This window comes from Solanum verrucosum, unplaced genomic scaffold (assembly GCF_900185275.1).
Source record: "Solanum verrucosum unplaced genomic scaffold, falcon-dt-bn FXZP01000094.1, whole genome shotgun sequence".
Taxonomy (NCBI): domain Eukaryota; kingdom Viridiplantae; phylum Streptophyta; class Magnoliopsida; order Solanales; family Solanaceae; genus Solanum; species Solanum verrucosum.
In genome coordinates, this window is record NW_026019970.1 from 3,020,206 (window position 1) to 3,042,138 (window position 21,933).

The window sequence follows — 21,933 nt, forward strand, 5'->3', positions numbered from 1 at the left end:
TTTTTGCAGCTTTTCAACACTTTAACCATGGAACAGTTGTGGAATGGAAACACGAAGAGTCTATTAGTTCATTAGAGGTAAAAACTTTTAAATTTGTGTTTTGGGCTTTCAAGTCATGCATTGATGGATTTCGAACATGTCGTCCTGTTATTTCAGTAGATGGAACTCATATGTATGGAAAATATGATATCAAATTATTGATTGTTGTTGGAATTGATGGAAATGATAACATTCTTCCTCTAGCGTTTGCTATTGTAGACAAAGAATCGAAAGAGGCATGGAAATGGTTTTTTAGGAATTTGAGTGCACATGTGATAAAAGATAGAGAAGATATTTGTGTTATATCTGATAGGGTAAAAGGAATTTTGACTAGTTTACAGGAGTTACGCCGATTTCAGGAGCCTCGAGTCTTCCATCGATATTGTATAAGGCATCTTAAGAGCAACTTTCAATCTCGATTTCCAAACAAGGATCTTAGTAGGCTGATGTGGAGGGCTGCTTCAGCCCATCAAGTAAGAAAATTTGAATCCTTGATTTGGCAAATTAGAGAAGAAAATGAAGAAGCATATGAATATCTCATGGAAATCCCCTTGGACAAATGGACTGTTAGTCATGATGGTGGAAAAAGATGGGGAGTGTTGACAACAAATCTTTCAGAGTCGTTCAATAGAGTGTTGAAAAAAGCACGAGGCTTGCCAGTCACTGCTATGGTTAGACTTTTATTAGAGTAAACTGTTGAACGATACACTCGTAGGTCTCAAAAAGCGCAACAACTTTTAGAACAAGATGAATTGTGGATCGAAAGGTTCAAAATGAAGTGGGAAAAGAACTATGAAAGTTCAAAAAGGCACTTTGTTTTTTATTGGAATATACCCACAGGGGTATATGAGGTTAAATCTATACAGGTTGATGGTAATGGTGGTAATCCTCATTGTGTTTCACTTAATGAAAGAAAATGTGATTGTGGAAAATGGGTTAATTTGCATTTTTCATGTTCACATGTCATGAAGGTCACTGATAGAATGGGAGGGCTAGCTAGAAACTTTGTTAGTGAACATTTCACTGTAGAGAATTATGTTGCAACATATTCTGGGTCCTTCTCACCAATTGGTCATGAGACGTATTGGCCATCTCCTAATTTTAGAATGGAAAGTAATGAATTCTATCGTCGTCTCAATCGGTCAAGGACAACTAGAATACCTAATGAGATGGATCGTGGTGCTTCAGTATATGAGCGAACTTGTGGATTATGTAGACAAACCGGACATGATAGGCGTCGATGTCCAAATCGTAATTAAGTTTAAGTGGATAGTTTTTTATTAGTGTAATTGTGTTAATTCCAATTGTGGGTCAATGTCTAGTTATGATAATTTTCTTTGAGTTAGCTACTGTAACATATTGCAAATAATAATTAAATTTTTATATCTATCTTTCTATTATATTGCTACAATACTTAACACCATTAAAATGAAGTGAAAAAAGATTAACCACCAAAATGAAGTTCTTTGCTGGAATTTCAAAAACTAAAGTCACTACTAAAAAAAAGGTCATTTTGTGGAGGGGTTCTTATTGATTTGTGGGAGTTTTTGACCCACACAAAATTAATTGGGGTGGTTTTAGAAAATGCCACAATTACCTATGTCACGAGCATATTAGTAAGTACTACCTTTATAACATAGACTACATTTAAAATATTCAAGTTACAGAACAACATAAATCTAAATTCATGACAAATCGACACAATTAGTAACTATGTTTGATCACTTGAAATTGTAAAGTTTATAACTTTAACAAGTGATTTCACATCAAACAAATGTGAAAAAGGTAATATATAAGTGTTTGCTTGGTGAAACTCTATCCATGGGCACACATTTTTTATCCGCATCACTAAACTGAAATAATAAAATAAAATATTAGATGCAATCTATAAACCACACTGAACAAAACTAAATGCAAAGCACTAGTTAGTGGATGTCCAAAAAATAAATCGACACAATTAGTAACTATGTTTCAGTTACCATTTTTTTCAGGCAACCCCCTCAGGTCCAGCAGTCCTTTCTGTTGTTTATCTGACAACATCACTGCAGGCATACAGGGAGCCAGACATGCTCAATTTGGAGTACCTTTATTGGATCTTCACCTTAGCAACAACTTACCGTCCAGACTGTTACCACCAAGTTTCCAGCGTGTTGCAGCCAACTCACAACTTCCTAATGTCATCAATAAGTACCAAAATGACAAAAATGATAACATCTCTTGTTTGCTTACCATGGCTACTTCAATTAAGACATTGGAGAAAAATGGTACTATCTCATTACCAGAAAACAGAGAAAATGAACTCAAGTGAGTAAGTTTGGTTTTACTAAAAACAACTCTTAGAAAGATCATCTCAATCCCTCATATTCAATGTTTTCCCAAGTCATACCACTATCATGACTAGGCTAACAGTGAGCGAGAGTGATCACTTAAACCACGTTATCTTATCAATACTAACTCAAGATTAGATGCTGCATTGATCAATTTTGATATGAAAATGAACGGCAAATAATAATAAAAAAAAAATCAAAAGAAACTCATTTTTATTCTTGTGTTTAACTTTGATAAGGCCTGAAAATTCTGGGGTATTACAACTGAAATGCATTGCTTATCCATGATTCAAACAACCAGCCGAGAAACAAAGTGATGCAGACAACAAAAACAATTGAATGAGACTGAAAAGACAAAAAAAATCTTTCTAATACCACCTAATACAAATATACAATCTTTCTAATACCACCTAATACAAATATACAATCTTTCTAATACCACCTAATACAAATATACAATCTTTTATTAGAGCTTTAACTGGTGTAACTTCAATATTGAATTAACTATATGTTTCAGTCCCATTTATGGAGAAAATTGTCCTAACGTGCTGGATACAAAAGGCCAATAGATATAAACATAAACATAAACATAAACATAAACATAAACATAAACATAAACATAACATATAGCAGGTCAATTGTTCAACATAAAATCCATTTAAAGTCCATTCACTTACATGACCTCCAAAGGTCAATCCATTTAGAACGAGTTTATAAAGAATCTGATACGGATGCAACAATTGAAAGACTAAGAATTATAAGCTTACTTGGAACCACATGATTCATCCTTTGCCTTTTTTCTTTGTTAACACAGAAACTTTGTTATCTTTTGTTTTTTTCTTTTGGCCGTGCTGATTAAGATGATGACTCCCTGAAAAGTAAGAACAAATTTTCAATTATTCAACTAGAAAGGAACACTTATGTCAAAGAATAATGTGAAGATTTTAAAGTACCAATCCCACAAAGCTTAGGAAAAATTTTACGCTTATTCTTCACCGATGGTTCACCACCTTGGCTTGCACCTTGATTTGCATCCTCCAACTCATCACCATCCACTTCATTGTTAGAATCATTCAACTCATTACCTTCTACATGCGATGAGGAAAAGTTTGGGGCGTTGTCAAAATGTTGAGGTTGATTACTACCAAATACATTTTCAAGTGATGTAAGACTTGGATCCCTTGAAATTTGTGAAGTCTGTGGTGTCATGTATGGCATAATCTCAGTGTTTGTTGGTTCATAATCCGAGGCTGCTTGGAAATCTTATGTGGCTTGATCATCTTCACCCATTTCAATAGGCGCTCGACCTCTCTCAACAGCACGTACCTTCCTACCCGCAACACCACCTTTTCCTCGCCGACGAATAGGGGGATGCAAATGGTCAGACATTTGCTCATCTCTTCTATAGTTAGCTTGCACATGAATCCTATCTGCCTCTTGCACATATGCCAAACAATTAGATCCTTCATCCCGCACCATTGCACGAAATCCGTAAAATTCCTCCATTGATGGATTATCACCGAGTGATATTGCTTTATTAACCATCAAATGAATATGACGTGCCTAGCCAAAATAATTAATTAAGAAACATGCTAGCCAAGTTGACCAAGTTTGTAAACCACGCAAAATTAATAAGGGAATCAGATTTTTAACATGTTGAGTCAATTTTTATAAAAAATGTGGCAGACCAGTAAATTAGGACACCATGGAGAGAATGAAATCATATCCACAAATCACAAATATGAAGTACAAGTAGAACATATGAGGAAAACTTTGATATATATGCTAACTGGACAAATTATATCCACAAATCCACAAATATGATATACAAACTTTGATAGAATGTTAATGAACCAGATTGTACCAATTTAATATGCTAACTGGACAAGTTAAAGTAAAGAAAAATTAAGTTATCAAACTTACCATTGTTTCGTATGCCGTCGCATTAGGCACATAACCTTGTTGTTGTTGAGGACTCGAAATAGGATTACCAATGATAAAACGAGTAATACGTCTAAACCAAATAAGGTAGGGATCATCATACCGAAGTGATCCATGAAGGATTGGTGCATTACATACATATTGGTCAATATGGTTCCAAAAATGCAACCATTGTGCATGCTCTAACTCCCAATTTGTGTTTGGTCTTCCTCGACGATCATGGTGAAAATGTGTAGCGTCAAATGGAAATGGAGATGGTATCGCCTGTACCAATCCAAATTGCCTCATAACTCGATCAGGTAAATGAACCTCCACAACATCCCAACAAAAAATTGGAACTCTAGCACGCCATATATCTCTTCCAAAGCGGCAATATTCGGGAAGACTCTCAATTATGTCAGAAGAATATGGCTCCCAAATAAACTATAACAAAAAGAAGTGTTCACAATTACAATATATATGAAAGTTAAGAGAAAACTAATACAACATCTTACTTGATCTTCTGTCATGGAATCAAGCGCATCCCTGAAAACTCTTAACACATGTTTGGTAGTGTCGGTCCAACTAAAATGTGCAAACCATCTAGCAGCATGTGGACCCCTAGGTAAACCAACAGGGAAAATATTCCTCGTGTCTCTTTGTGCTACAATTTGAGGCCTAAGGACGGTAACTCTCTCCCATGCCCAAATCTAAACATAATAGATAATTATAAACTAGATAAAATTTCAATAAAGACTAAGTGTAATTATTGGGTATACCTGAAGTAGTGGTAGGAATCCAGCAATCTCATTTTGGGTACTTTGGGAGGCTTTACAAAGAAAGCGATACAAGTATGCTAGGGTTGCACTACCCCAACTGTAAGACCCTACTGCAGTGATATCTTCCAGCATAGGCAAGTACATAAGCTTTAAAAGACCGCCAGATGTGTCTGCCAACATTAAACCAGCAATCATCCAAAACATATAACACCTAGCCTTCTCGTTGACCATATCCTGTGTTGCCAAGTCAGGCAACCGTGGCTGAAGTCGCAAGTGTGCATTAAGCGCAGAGACCTTAAGACTACTATGTTTAAAGTCTTGATGGTGTGGAGTAAAACCTAATAATCTTTGACAAATATTTTGCCAATCAACTACGGACCTCTGTGGCTCATACCCAACTACTGGATTACCTTTCACGGGTAAGCCATACAATATCTCCACGTCCTGTAAGGTGATCGTAGCCTCACCCGTCCTAAAGTGGAATGTATGAGTCTCAGGACGCCATCTTTCAACTAGTGCAGTGATTAAACTCCGATCTATAACAGGCCTATGAGATCTATAAACACCATATAATCCGGATAATTTAATCACATCTAGAACTCGTGGATGGATAGGATGTTCATTTACTAGGTCCCAAAACTTCCCATCACATTTCCTTGTGTTCAAAATCATATTATCATTTCCTATCCATATATCTCGTGACCTATGAGTGAGTTGTCCAGTTAATACACACGGATCAAGTGGACCGGGATCCAATTGGTATGCATTATTACCAGCCATAAAAGAAATACCTATACATAAGTAATTATTTTTAAAATAATGAACCAAACTAACAAAGAAAATCAAACTCAAGTGTAACGTAACTTAGAAACTTTCCTCAAATGCTTCACCACGAACATTTTCAATCATATCAATTAAAATATAAGCTTTTCTATAAGAGTCGCAACTGTTGAGGAAATTGAATATCATCACTCAAATAGTTTCAAGTACATATAATTTCTTATTCTCATAAAAAGGGGAAAAAACAGAAACTAAAATGTCATTTTTTAACAAAAAGTAAACAACAAATTCATCAACTACAAGATAAACTATATCAGTGTATGACAAAATTACCTCAATCACAAAAAATTTCTTCTTTTTCAAAGGTTTTTGACCCTTTTTTAAGCAAATCTGCAGACGTCCTTCAAATTTTCGAAAGTTTCACCTCCAATCTCTTGTAGTGTGTCTAATCTTCAGTAGTCAAACAAAACTCTCAAATCTCTTGTATAGAACAAAAGGGTTTCAAATCGAGTAAAGATTAAGCGTCAATTTTGTAAGAGAAAGAAGATGGGTTTTTTGTTTATCACCATAATTGCAACCTGAAGGTGGGTTAGGAGAAAGAAGATGGTTTTTTTAGGTCTTCAGTGAATCTCCCCTGTTTTTCTTCTGTAATTAGTACAACTAAATTGGGGGTTTTTTATTCTAGTATAGGATTAAAAGATATATGCTTAAAACGTTATTCCCAATAACGTATTAGAGTTAAAACGTGATTCCCAGTTACGTGTTATTATTTAACGCCGTTAGCAGTCCGTCTTTTTCTCATTAAATTTTTTAAAATAAAATAAAGCATAAAACGTTACTGTGGACTACGTTTATACTAATTTCGTAAAAAAAATTAAAAACATACTATTTTGGTGAATTGATTTAAACATATTTAAAAATATATTCTCTGGAAAATAGGTATTGGTAATATTTCCTTTTGGTGGGACAATTGGCTTGGCATTGGTGCCCTAGCTAAGATCACTCACTTTAACAACGCCCCTAAAAAGGTTCTCGTTAATCAGTTTTTCAATTTATATGATATCCTTCCTCATAATCTTATAAATGATATCATCTTATCTATCAAAATTTATTCTGGGAAGGAGCATAGTACGTAATAGACCTATTTGGACACGCGATGCTAAAGGTAAGTTTTCTTGTCATTCTGCTTGGCAAATTTGAAGAAATCACAAGAACTCATCATATTCATAAATGCAAAGTTAACATCCCTTCTGGATGTTCATGTTGTAGCAACTATCAACAAGAGACCACTTTGCACCTTTGTTGGCAAAAGTTTCATTGCCAAGCAGGTGTGTTCCTTCTTTTGCTATAATTTTGGTAGTAATATTAATGATGGTGATGTTAATCAGCTCCTAATGCTCAATAACTCCAAAAACAAAACGGAATGCATGACATTCTGCTACGGTATATTCCCATATTTATTTGCTAGAAAATTTTGGAAAGCAGATGTAAGGCAAGATTTGATAAATATCCACATGTCTATAAGAGATATTATTCATCAGGTTTGTAATAACGCAACTATGTTCCTCAATAGCCATTTTCCTCATTCATCTGCCTACTACTTGGTTTGATCTTTGTACAGTTATTAGATATTCTGATGGTATTCCCTCTCTAGCTTTTAAAAAATATTAAAAAATATATATGATAAATTTACGGTAAAAAATAGAGTTGTTTGAATTTCAAAATTTAAAATGTATCATATAAATTGAGACATATGGAGTAACAATTTGCTTTTAATGCCGAGAGAAGCTGAATTAGGAGAGATATTCATCATTTGTTAGAAATGATTCAAGGAGATAAAAAAGAGAAACAACTAAATAAATGTTGCTAAAAGGAATTGTTCATTAATTAAACTCTCACAATATTTTTTTGTTTACAACTAACTGCAAAGAGAAGAAGACCGACAATCTTAAACAATTACACATACACATATATAGTTCAGATTAAGAGCGTAATCTCCCAACAAACAAAATAAACATTACTATTACAAACGAACTTTTATCTGCACTTGTTTAACCAGAGATGTCAATGGCTTTTACCTCAGATTTCTTCTTTTCTTCTTCTTTAGGAACAGTCACAGTCAGTACCCCATTCTCCATCGCTGCCTTAATTTCTCCCGTCTTCGTATTCTCCGGCAGCCTGAATCTCCTTAAAAACTTACCGCTGCTCCTCTCCATACGGTGCCACTGATCATTCTTTTCCTCTTGCTCTCTGCTTCTCTCACCGCTAATCTGTAAAATCCTTCCTTGTTCCACTTCAACTTTTACTTCCTCTTTCTTGATCCCTGGAACGTCCACTTTGAAAATGTGAGCTTGTGGGGTCTCTTTCCAATCGATTTTTGCATTTGCAAAAGCGGAGACTTCACGAGCAGAGGATGGGACATTGGTTGAAATTGGGAATGGATCCCATAAGTCGAGGGAAAATGGGTCAAAGATGTTGCTCTTTCGACCACCGAAGAAGCTTGGAATAAGAGACATTTTTGGAAGCTTTCTGGTTTGAAGAATTGCGGAGACTACTTTTGATGGTAGTGTTTGATTTGCTTGATGACTTGCTGATGATGAATTGGATAAAGTGTCTGATATATATAACCGATAAACTTATGGAATTCGAGTGTAATCTAGAATCTTCTCCAGTTAACTATAGATAGGAACAGTAGGAAGCTTCTACAATATTCCAGAGTAATTGCCCTTTTTGTTCTTTTTAAGACTATGTTCAATGATGAACGAATTAAATAGGGGTGATTTGAAATGACTTAAAATGATAAATTAACCATTTAAAAACGAATGTAATTTTTGAAATTTTATTACTGCCATGAATTAAAATAGTAGGAGTAACATATATTACATGAAAAATATGTAAAGTACTATAAATAACAATAATTAAATTCTTAAAATATTTAAAAGACATACAAAAAATTTAGTTGACTTTTAAAATTTTAAAAGTACCAAATAATATCGAGATAACAAAACTAACATACATTATTTGAAAATAACATAGAAATTACTATAGATCATAATAATTCAAAATTCAGTGCCACATAAATTGAAACATATGGAGTAGCATATAATACTTGTAAATTCTGTAAAATATACTATAAATCAAAATAACTAACAACTTAAAATATCTAAAATGTATATTAAAATTTAACTGACTCTCTAAATTTTATTTGTATCACAAAAATTGAGATTAAAAAAAAACTTATGTTGGACTCGTGCAAGTACGAGGCTCATATCTATTTATTACTATATATATATATATATATACTAGTAAACAAAGCCCGGGCGCTGCCCGAGCCCAACATTAATAAAGTTATATTGTTACTCTCTCCGTCCCATATTAGATGAGAATCTTACTAAAAATATTTTTTCATATTATTTGAGCACTTATTAAATTAGGATAGAATTAATTAATTCTTTTCCATTTTACCCCTACAATTAATATGTCCATTCCAATATTGTATGTGTATTTTTTTGTAACTCATTTCAATGTGCATTGATATAAACAAAGGGCAAAATGGTGAAGTCTTCCAATGTATTAATGATTTCTTAATCACCGTGTAAAGTTGGAAGTGTCCATCTAATATGAGACGGAGGGAGTATAGTTTATGTATTGTTATAAAATTAGTAAAGATTGTTATAATATATTTTGCTCATAAGTGAGCTAATATAGAAACTTATTTGTCATTTGTCTTTTTAATTTCAATTTTAAATAGCAAATAAATGTAGCGATAAGATTGAGGGTAGAAATGAAGCATATCTTTCTAAATTTAAGTAAAAATAAACAGAGTAGAAGTAACATTAGGGTTATCGATAGGACGATTCATTCGGTTATTTTATCATTCAATTTTTCGGCTATTTTATAATGTATAACCAAAATTAAAATTTTAAAATCATCCCAATCCTAATTTATGTGACACAAGAAGTACAAAAATTAGTCTTTTTTTTGTTGTCTTGTAGATATTTTAAGTTATTATTTATTGTAAATTATAGTACTTTTTATTAAAGTTTTTAATAACATATGTTACTTTTTATGTTTGAGAGTTAAACCAACTTGTTTTTATATGTCTTTTAATTTTATATGTGTTTTGTCCTTTTCCATTTTCAAAAACTAATACTCTCTCCGTCCCATATTAAATGAGAATCTTACTAAAAATATTTTTTTCATATTATTTGAGCACTTATTAAAATAGGATAGAATTAATTAATTCTTTTCCATTTTACCCCTACAATTAATATGACCATTCCTATGTTGTATGTGTATTTTTTGTAACTCATTTCAACATGCATTGATATAAACAAAGGGCAAAATGGTGAAGTCTTCCAATTTATTAATGATTTCTTAATCATCGTGTAAAGTTGGAAGTGCCCATCTAATATGGGACGGAGGGAGTATAGTTTATGTATTGTTATAAAATTAGTAAAGATTGTTATAATATATTTTGCTCATAAGTGAGCTAATATAGAAACTTATTTGTCATTTGTCTTTTTAATTTCAATTTTAAATAGCAAATAAATGTAGCGATAAGATTGAGGGTAGAAATGAAGCATATCTTTCTAAATTTAAGTAAAAATAAACAGAGTAGAAGTAATATTAGGGTTATTGATAGGACGATTCATTCGGTTATTTTTAAAAAAATTATATCATTCAATTTTCGGCTATTTTATAATGTATAACCAAAATTAAAATTTTAAAATCATCCCAATCCTAATTTATGTGACACAAGCAGTACAAAAATTAGTCTTTTTTTTGTTGTCTTGTAGATATTTTAAGTTATTAGTTATTGTAAATTATAGTACTTTTTATTAAAGTTTTTAATAACATATGTTACTTTTTATGTTTGAGAGTTACATCAACTTTTTTTTATATGTCTTTTAATTATATATGTGTTTTGTTCTTTTCCATTTTGAAAAACCAATACTCTCTCCATTTTATTTTATATGTCATTTCTTTTTATAAATATATTGGTTATTCCCTCTTCTTATTGGAACACATGTTGACTTGTGGTAAATACTTATTCCCTCTTCTTATATAGTAATATATATATATACTATATATAGAAATGTGATAAGGAGGATGATCAAGGGCAAATCAGTCATTTAACTTAATCATATATCTATACTACTTGCTACACGTGTCACGCAATGCCCCAAGATCACTTTATTACCACACAAACACGCAACTTTATTCTAGATGCATCCTCTCCATTGGAGTTTTCTTACTTCTATTATTTAATTAATAAATAGAGACTATTTTCTTCACACTAATGGTGGTAACAATTTCAGTTTAGTATTTTTCTCAGATTTTTTCTCTAAGCTTTCTTTTGATTCCCTTCATTTTTTTTCAATTTAATGGCGGAATTCATAGATGTTTTTTTACATACTTAACCTATTTCTTTGTAATGATGATATTTATTTTTTTCCAGACTTTTGAATACTATGCTTTCCTTTCTTTTATCGTCTCAACTAGGTGATTCAACTTTAGGTATATTTTAATCTCAGTGTTGATATGATATTGAAAAGTTAAATGTGGTATTAGTGTAAAGAAATTAAACAAATGTATAAATGTTCCTTAATCATGATTAGCTAAAGCTGTAATTATACACAACTTATATGTATAGCTGAGTTAGTTAGTCATGTTAGCTTCTAGAATCAAGTACAATTAGTTACAAGTTTGTTAGAGCTGAGTCGGTTAGAAATATTGTATATAAGTGGTCCTATTGTATAAAATGAATCAACCAAGAAAGCAGTTCGCATTCTTTTCTTATGAATATTTTTCCAGTGTTCTTAGCTACATTTTAGCGTTCTTAGCTACTGTGTAATTCGATCGACAATTCACTAAACTTTACATGGTATCAGAGCAAGGATCGATCAAGGCTTCCATCTATTCAATAGTTTCTGCTTAATTTTTAGCTATTTGTTCTTTTTCTTCTGTTTCCATGGATAATTCTGAAGCAGTTGCAGGAACTCAGTTGAGTTCATCCATGGAAATTCCCCCGATTGATCACTTACATCCTCTCTACTTACATCCATCAAATGCACCTAATTCATTTAATGTCGGGATCATGCTCACTGGAACTGATAATTATACTTTGTGGAGCAAGGCGATGCAATTGGCTTTGCTTGGGAAGAACAAAGTAGGCTTCATCGACGGATCAGTGATGAGGGATCAGTTTTCAAGAAATTTAGCTCGACTTTGTGACATGTTCAATGTGATTGTTGTTTAGTGGATTCTCTGCAATGTAAGTAAAGATTTGCATAGTCGAGTTCTTTTTTGTTCAAATTCGCAGTTGATCTGGGCAGATCTTAAGGAGAGATTTAACAAGGTTAACCAGAACCATATCCTTCACACATTCAGTCTGATCTTATCTGCGCTATTGCCCGATCATAGCTGTATTGTATTAGATTAGTTATCTGTTTCCCCTGTTAACATTTCTAGGATTTTTCAGCATCATAAATAAATTTTTACTTTAGTTCAAGGTGTTTCATCTGTTTCTGTTTACTATTAGAGGCTTAAAGATCTTTGGGATGAGTATGACTTCATTATGCCTCCTCCTTTGTGTAATTTCCTCAAATCTAGAGAGTTTTATGATCATTTACAATATCAAAGGATGTTGCAGTTTCTCATGGGCCTGAATGATAATTATAGTCAGGCTAGAAGTCAAATTTTGCTAATGCCTCAACTTTCTAGTGTTAATCAAGCCTATGCCTTGGTCAATCAAGATGAGAGTCAGAAGTTAGTTGCTGGATCAAGTAGATCAATACTTGAGAATATGGCTCCACTGCCATGTTTACTTCTAGATTTGGATATCAAAGACCTAAAAAACCTTATGCTCCTAATGCATTTTGTGATTATTGTCACATAAAAGGTCATTTGAGAGCTGATTGTAACAAGTTACTGAAGTGTGATCATTGTCATAAACTGGACATTTCAAGGTTGATTATTTTCGTTTAATCGGATATTCACCTGATTACAAGGGTAATAGAGAGGCTGTAGTGGCTGAAAATTTTGTTTATGATATGGGATGTGTGACATGGTCTGTGAAGTCTCCATTGAATCCTTTCAATTATTATCCCATGCTTCAGACTTGTGTGCTTTCTGTTCAGGCTTCTCTTCCTCAACAAGGGATGATGCAAATGCCAATGTTTACTCAAAGACAACATCAACAGTTACTAAGAATGTTAGAGCAGACTTCTATTGATGAGATTACTGGCAGTGCTAATATGGTAGGTACATCTCTTTTGCTTATTTTGAAATGGATAATAGACACAAGTGCTTCCCATCATATGATAGGTGATCCTAGATATTTACAACACAAAGGCTGATAGAAAATGCAGGGAAAGTTCAATTGCCAACAAGAGATTTTGCGAATGTGTCACACATTGGAGACTATCACATAGGAGGAAATGATGTTCTTAGAAGAGTGTGTACCAAGTTTAACCTTATCTCCAGTAACTAAGGACTTGAAGTGCAATGCTACCTTATTTCCTAAATACTGTGTTTTTCAGGATCTCTCATCTGGGAAGGTGATGGTTGGTGAGGAAGAAGATGGTCTGTACACACTGAGCTCTCAAAGAAATGATGAGGAAGTAACACCACCGAGATGTTTGGCTGCAACTCAAGATGCATATGCCAATGTCTGACATCAAAGGTTCTGTCATGTCCCTATGGTTGTAATAACGAAAATTCCTTCATTCCAAAAACATGGTAGTACTTTTACACTACATAATTGTGAGATCTGTCCCTTGGCTAGACAAACAAGGGTGTCATTTCCACATAGTATTAGTAGATCTACTTGTAACTTCCAATTAATTCACATAGATGTTTGGGGTCCCTATGGAGTTGAAACTTTTGATGGAATGAAATACTTTTTGACAATTGTTGATAATTTTTCAAGGTGGACATGGATTTTTTTTTATGAGGCTTAAATCTGATGTTAGTAGCTTGTTGAAATATTTTTTTACTGAAGTAAAGACTCGGTTTGGTAAGAAGATTCAGAGAGTAAGGCGTGATAATGGTTTTGAATTCTTCAATTCTACCTGCAATGAATTTTCTAAATTACATGGTGTTATACATGAGAGTTCTTGTCTACATACACCTCAACAAAATGGTGTTGTGGAAAGGAAACATAGGCATATTCTTGACATAACCAAGGCAATCAAGTTTCAAGCTGATTTTCCAAATAAGTTTTGGGAGTGTTGTATTCAAGCTGATATGTATATACTGAATAGAATCCCTTCTACTTTCTTAGGACATGTGTCTCCTTTTGACAAAATATACAACAAACCTCCATCTTTTGATCATATGAGAGTCATAGGTTGTTTGTGCTTTGCCACCAATCTCATAAAGCAAGATAAATTCAGTTCTAGAGCAATAAAAGTTGTGTACTGGTAGGCTATGGGTAAACTCAGAAGGGATATAAACTTTATAATCTGGAGAGTAGGACCTTTTTTGTAAGTAGGGATGTGGTATTCTTGGAGCTAATTTTCCTTTTAAGAGTGATACTACAGCTAACCAAAGTCAGACTTTTAACCCAGGCCTGTTTGTTTTTTATGATGTTGTTACTCCTCCAACTCATAGTGTATCATCTCCTGTATCATCTCCCGATTCAGTTCCTGCTCAGGTGTTGAACACTCCTTTCTTAGGATCACCAGTCCTATCCTCTCATGATACTTCCCCAGGTCCATCTAATGTCATTGTTGCACCACAACCAAGAAGGTCCACTAGAGGTTTTAAGCCTCTTATTTGGCACAAAAATTATGTCACAAAAGCTGGTCCAAGTAGTTGCCTTTATCCATAGCTTCAGTATTAGATTACACAGGATTTTCATACCAATATCAAATTTTTGTTTCAAAGTTTTCAATTGATATTGAACTTGCAAGTTATTCTAAAGCTGCAAAAGATAGTAAATGGATAGAGGCAATGCAGAGTGAAATAAAGGCACTAGAAGATAACAAAACTTGGGAACTGGTGGATTTGCCTAGAGGAAATAAAGTCATTAGATGTAGGTGGGTTTACAAGATCAAATACAATGCAGGTAGAGGTGTGGAAAGGTTCAAAACCAGGCCGGTAGCTAAAGGATATAATATAAAAGAGGGCTTTGATTATCAAGAAACCTTTTCTCATGTGGTTAAAATGGTAACTGTTATATCTATTATATCCATTGCAGCTGTAAATAAATGGAGAATTCAACAAATAGATGTGTATAATGATTTTTTACAAGGTGATTTATATGAGGAAGTGTATATGACTTTGCCTGAAGGTTTTGGTAGGAAGACAACCAACACTCAGGCTTGTAGATTGTTGAAATCTCTTTATGGTTTGAAACAAGCCTCAAGGCAGTGGAACATCAAGTTGACTACCACCTTGACAACATCATGTTTCATTCAAAGCACAAGAGACTACTCTTTGTTCACTAAGAGAAGGGGGGGGGGACATAATTATGATAGTACTCATCTATGTGGATGACTTATTATTGACAGGGAATGATGTGGTTATGATCAAAGAGACTAAGGAAGCACTGCAACATGCTTTCAAGATAAATAATCTCGGGGAACTTAGATATTTTCTTGGTTTGGAATTTTCCAGAAATGAGGATGGTATACTTCTGTTGATTTTGAGGCCACCATACCTCTTTCCTATACAGATCCACTATTGCAAGATCCTGCTAGTTATCAAAGGTTGATTGGGAGGTTGTTGTACCTCACTACTACCAAGACTGATATATCATTTGATGTGCAGTGCTTGAGCCAGTTCATGCATTATCCAAAGTCTTCACATATGGATGCTGCACTTAGGCTGGTTAGATACCTCAAGTCAGCACCAGGTTTGGGAATATTGATGTCATCCACAGGAAGCAACAGTCTAGAAGTATTTTGTGATGCAGACTGGGTTTAGGTATCAATAGCAGAAGATCTATTACTGGATACTTGGTTAAGTTTGGAGATTCACCTATCTCTTGGAAGTCTAAAAAACAACCTACAATATCTAGAAGTTTAGCAGAAGCTGAGTACAGAGCTATGGCTTCAACAGTAGCTAAAGTAGTGTGGCTGGTTGGCCTGTTTCAGGAACTTGGTGTCAATATTTCACTACCAGTATCTTTGCGTTCAGACAGTACCTCAACCCTTCAAATTGCAGCCAATCCTGTCTTTAATGAAAGGACAAAGCATATCGATATTGATTGTCATTTTATAAGAGAGAAGATTCAAGATGAACTGATTATAACAAAATATTTGTCTACCTCAGAGCAGCTTGCTGATGTTTTTACTAAGGCACTTGGGAAAGGTCCTCATAGTCATATTATGTCCAAATTAGGAATGAAGAATATCTTCATAGCTCCTAGTTTGAAGGAGGGTATAAAGGAATTAAACAAATGTATAAATGTGCCTTAATCGTGATTAGTTAAAGCTGTAATTATACACTGCTTAGTTAGTTGTACAGATAGCTGAGTTAATTAGTCATGTTAGCTTCTAGAATCAAGTACAGTTAGTTACAAGTTTGTTAGAGCTGGGTCGAGTAGAAATATTGTATATAAGTGGTCCCATTGTATAGAATGAATCAATCAAGGAAGCAGTTCACATTCTTTTCTTATGAATATTTTTCCAGTGTTCTGAGCTAAATTTTAGTGTTCTTAGTTGCTGTAGTTGCTGTACAATTCGATCGATAATTCACTAAACTTCAAAATTAGTGTTGATATTGAAAGTTAAATGTGGTAGTTATTTCCTTCTTCTTTTTCTAACTAATACTTTTTAATTTTTTTACTTTATTTGATCAAAATAACAAGAACAATTAAGATATAGCTAACAACATATTGGAAAGGTGGTAGAGTTTCTAAAGGTTGTTATGTGTAAAATGCAGTTGTGAGATTTTGGGGGAAGATAATGATGAATAAAACGTTACGAGTATATTCTAAGTTGTTTGGACTCTCCAAAAATATTACCGCAAAAATGTCCAAAAATATTATCGCAAACATGTCCAAAAATATTACCTCAAACATGTTGAATTCTTCAAAAATGTAATACTTTTGGAGGATCCGACACACTTTTAACGACATTTTTAAAGAATCTGAGTAACATAGGTTTTAGTAGTAATTTCATTTGCTCTAGGATTCTTTTTGAATTTTGAAAAATGGCACGTGTGACAATTTGGAAAAAGGAATATATAAGTACTTTGTTTCAAATTAATACTTGTGACATTTTGGAAAAAGGAATATGTCCGACATTTTCCATTTCTATGTCATATTACTTCAACTTCGTGAACTGTTCAAATTTTGAATTTGGTGATCAATCAAATATATGAAGATAAGGTCTCAATTTGTATGACGTTAATTAAGACATATTATTAGACCGTACAATTCTAAGTTATGTGCTCTGTCAAATACTATTATATAAAATGAAGCAAAGGAAGTAATAAAGTAGGAATATTATATTAAAAGATCTCCATCTCCTCATGCATATGAGGTAATATCATATACACTTGAACTTCTCACAGTTGTTTGATAAAGGATTTTCCTTTTCTTTATAGAGAAATTTTGACCAAAATAAACTATTTTAAAAACCAATTCACCAAACTAATACGCTTTTTAAATTTTTTACAAAAGTAGTATAAACGTACTTCATGGTAACGTTTTACGTTATTTTTATTTTAAAAATTCAACGGACAAAAACTAACGGAGCTGACGACGTTAAATGAATAAACGTTACTCACGATAACATTTATTGAGAATCCAATCACGTCAAACCCTGCAAATGCAGAATCAAATCCTGCAAATTTGAAACGTTACTGATAGTAACGCTTTACACCTAAAACATTACTCACAATTACGTTTTAGGAGTAAAACGTTACTATTTTACTAAGAATTCAATCACGGGTCTTCGACTCCTGCAAATTTAGCTATAAAATGTTACTCATAGTAACGTTTTACCTCAAAAACGTGACTTCAGTTACAACCATCTGTTAAAGTCATATTCCTCCATTTTTTAAACTGACCACATGTGATTATAAAATAAATGTTGTTGTAAGGAATGTTTTGCATATTCCAACAATATTCAACAAAACTTTTACTTGTGTTGCCCATTGTTAAAATAATATTCACAAAACTTCATTAGGTATAAATTAAATAAGTCAAGTTTATCATATTATTAAGAGATTTTTTAAAATAATATTAATAAACTAGAAAAATAATTTTAAACCTATAGTAAGAACTTAACATAAAATGAGCAACATTTTATAGCTAAATTTGCAGGATTTATTCTAAATTTGTAGGAGTCGAAGACCCGTGATTGCACTTGCAGGGTTGATGTGATTGGATTCTCAATAAACGTTATTGTGAGTAACGTTTTACACATAAAACGTTACTCACAGTAACGTTTATTCATTTAACGTCGTCAGCTCCGTTAGTTTTTGTCCGTTGAATTTTTAAAATAAAAATAACCTAAAACGTTACCATGAAGTACGTTTATACTACTTTTGTAAAAAAATTTAAAAGCATATTAGTTTGGTGAATTGGTTTTTAAAATAGCTTATTTTGGTCAATGCTTCCTTTATAGATGGTGCATTTCAGTTTCTCTGAAACAGGTCCAGTGTTTCACATGCTGCCTCCATGTTCTATTGTAATTCAGGTTAGTAGTAATTTCTAATTGATCTGCTCTGGTATATAATTAATAATATTATGCTCATGAAACCTAAATACAAATATAGATGCACCCTCCCTTCTTATCTATCTTCAGGTTGTATAAAAAGATTCCAAGTATTTTTGAAAAATTATACCTCTAAAAATTCTAGCACGTAAAAATGTTGAAGCAAGAGATTTTCATTTCATTTTGAAGAAATGGTTCTTTCTTTTATTGATAGTTTTTGACATTATAGAGCTATAGTGTAATGAGTTGCTAGAGGAATTGTAAAGATAACTTCAAACTTCTATTTGGATGATTTTAAGGATTATAGATTCAAATATATGAGGTCTATTTGTTGTGCTTGGAAGATCTTAGATTACTGATTCTTATTCTATTTGTATGAAATTTATAGTTGAGGGTAATTCTTTCGTATACATTCCAACCCTAGTGTATTTATCCACTGGCATTGAAGGAGAAGAATGACAAGGTCTGCTTCCACAGTAAGGATTGCCGCCTAGTCCAATCCAAGAGCAAACAGGAGACGCCTCATTAAGCAACTTCAAGTTTAGTTTTTTTAAAAAATGAGATGCAACTTTTAAATTCAATATTTCGACTATATAAATTACCTAAATTGCTAATTTGTCGATATTTACTTTTTGTTACAACTTTTTTTTCTTTGAAATTTCCTATAAAATATAATGTGGCTCTTAAAAGTGTTGAATTGTTGGGTTTTAAAGGTGTGAATAGGAAATGAAGGGTTGTGACTCTCCTGAAGAATTGTAACTATGCCAAAGGGTTGTGACCTTTATGAAAGGTTGTGTCCTTTTTAAAGGATTGTGAACGTTTGAAAGATTATGCCTTTTCCAAAGTGTTGTGACCTTTCTGAAAGACTGTCTTCTTTCTGAAAGGTTATCTTCTTTCCAAAGGGTTGTGACCTTTACCCTTTGTTGGCTATAAATAGAGAGGTTTTCTCTGATTTTTCTGCATCAAATTCTTCCCTTCTTTTGCATATATTTCTTACAAAACAAAATCGATCGATCGTGTCTGTGTGTGTGATTCGTTTCTGTCATTTTGAGTTCGTTGAAATTATCGAAGTTTGATGTACCGCTACTTCTTTAATGGTTAATCCGTTTTATCTTAGGAGGAATTAATCTGCAACATGGGGTGCTTGAGGGGATTAAATTTCTTAAGGACACACAGTGGGTTCTGTGGACTCGGATAGTTCTTTGTGTTTTTCTTTTCATCTTTTATTATTTCTGGTTTGCTAATCTGAATACAGGAGATAACAAGCTTAAGAAATTTAATTAGTGTTGGTATTTTCTGTGGTAAGGAAATTACCTCTATTTTATGTGTTCTTTTTATTGGGGAAAGAAAAAGAAGAAAAAGAGAATTATTTTATCATATGATAAAAGAGATTTGGGATGAATTAGTACTACTTTAATATGTTCGAGTATATTTTTTGTAGTAAGTTTTCCTTGGATGGGTAAGATTATTTTTATTTTCTTCCCAAGTGCATTCAAGCATTGCACCCCTTCAGTTTTCTTTTCAATGAGAAAAGTTAATTTGCGCATAAAGGCTAAGATGAACACTTTAATTTTTTCCCTATATTCTTGGTTTTCTTTGTTCATGAGTTTAGTTTCTTATTGAAATTAAATGTCTTCTTGAGGAAAATAGGAATATGATGAAAACTGAGAAAAGGAAAAAAAAATTAGCAAGAAAAGTGACTTGCTTGGAATTATTGCTGACAGATAAAATATGATTCAATGAGAGTAAAAATCAGGTTCTATCTTTATTTCCCTTGATTATTATTTTCTTTTTCTATTCTTTATAAGTTATGAAATTTATTTCATAAATGTTAGGATAGATGGTCATTATGTGATGATCTCAGAATATATCTTTATTATTATTAATATGCATTCTGTTTAGAGGAGGAAAAATAAAACTTTTGTTGTTTTCTACTCCATGTGAAATTTGATTGTGTTTGACTTTTGGAGTTTTTTTTTATTCCTTTGGTTTGAAGAATATAAGAACTTCACGAACAAATCAGATTGTGCATTGGTTTGAAGAATATAGAAATTTCACCAATTTATTAAATACTCTGTTTGAATGAATATTCTGACTTGAAGAGGACAAAATCTTCGTCAGGAATATTAAGGCTAAATGATTGAAAAAGAGAAAATCTTCATCGTTAGCTCGAAACAGTGTTGTATTTGAGGTTTCTGGAGATTAAAACCTTTTTGGTCTACTACTCTGTCTGAATGTGAAACTGATTCGAAGATTATTAAAACTTCATCAGAATTCAAGGTTCATTCGGTTAACGATTAGAAGAATATAAAAACTTCATCGTTAAACTAGAAACAAGTTGTATAAAGATTGAATCTTTATTGTTAGTATTCTAAATACTAAGTGGTTTGTCTAGTTGTGACAAAACGAAAAAAAAAACACTAGTGACATAAAATTAGTGATTTTTGTGCTTGCAATGAGTGTTTATATGGATTAAATCTCCAAAAGAAGGTTTCGTGTTGCCAATGTGTAAGAATGGGAAAAAAATAGGGCAAATTACAGAAATCACATACTTTTAAGGCAAAATTACAATCTATCCCTTAAAAGTTTATAAATACAGAAATCCCTCAAACATATACAATAATATAAGCGCTGATACATTAATATGATGCGCGAGATACAATAATATAAGCGTTGATACATGCGCATGATACAATATTATAAGCGCTGATACATTAATCTGATGTGCGAGATACAATAATATAAGCGCTGATACATTAATCTGATGCGCGAAAATGAGGGATTTTGGAGATTTGTAAAACTTATAGGGGATAATGATAATAAGTAAACTAAAAGGTGGGATTTCTGTAATTTTTCCAAAAAAATATGTGGAAAATAATTTCAAATACTTGAAAATTATTTTTGAGAACATATTTAAAATGTGGGGGGTTCTTTACTTGTGATAAAGACAAAATTAGACTTACTATCTAATTTAAATTTGAAAGTACAAGATATGAAATTTAACGACATTCTTGCATTATATTAGACACACAAAATTCTTGGAATATATTTGATATTGTGGACGTTGAGTCTTTCTTTACTAGTATATGATATGACTAGTATAAAATCACAAAATTATATTACTCGTTCAAAAGAATTGTATTCTTTGATGAAAAAGTTTCACTTAAAACATTGTGATTTTTCATGAAAAGATGTCTATTAAAATAAAAAAAAATTGTATAGACATGAATATTGGTAAAAAGTGATATGTTATGTTTGTGTTGTAAAACAAACATTTGGGTCATATTGCCCTTATTGGACCGATGAGTTTATGATCACGGGTAATTCTATAACAAATTGAATGTTATGGAAAGGTCCTTCTGATAAGGACATATGGCAAGGTGTTGACTCTAAAACAATGTCTGTATTTGAGAA

The 21,933-nt window shown here is 32.7% G+C and overlaps 1 protein-coding gene and 1 pseudogene across 1 annotated transcript; both read right to left on the reverse strand.

Annotated features, from left to right (window-relative positions):
- Nucleotides 1–3,598: 3,598 nt before the first annotated feature.
- On the reverse strand, nt 3,599–5,846 carry LOC125817019 (serine/threonine-protein phosphatase 7 long form homolog). Its single transcript, XM_049496607.1, has 4 exons — nt 5,066–5,846; nt 4,802–4,996; nt 4,290–4,730; nt 3,599–3,929 (listed from the first exon to the last, which is right to left on the reverse strand). The coding sequence occupies exons 1-4, from the start codon at nt 5,843–5,845 to the stop codon at nt 3,630–3,632; spliced, it is 1,716 nt and encodes a 571-aa protein (XP_049352564.1). The 5' UTR covers nt 5,846; the 3' UTR covers nt 3,599–3,629.
- A 1,865-nt stretch (nt 5,847–7,711) lies between these two features.
- LOC125817137 (17.6 kDa class I heat shock protein-like) lies at nt 7,712–8,863 on the reverse strand (annotated as a pseudogene).
- Between the last annotated feature and the right edge of the window lie 13,070 nt (nt 8,864–21,933).

Excerpts from the sequence above, each read along its gene's own strand:
- LOC125817019 (XM_049496607.1), bottom strand. The coding sequence starts at position 5,845 with ATGGCTGGTAATAATGCATACCAATTGGATCCCGGTCCACTTGATCCG. Across the intron at positions 4,997-5,065 it reads GATTCCTACCACTACTTCAG|ATTTGGGCATGGGAGAGAGT; the intron begins GTATACCCAATA and ends TATTATGTTTAG. Across the intron at positions 4,731-4,801 it reads ATTCCATGACAGAAGATCAA|TTTATTTGGGAGCCATATTC; the intron begins GTAAGATGTTGT and ends TTTTTGTTATAG.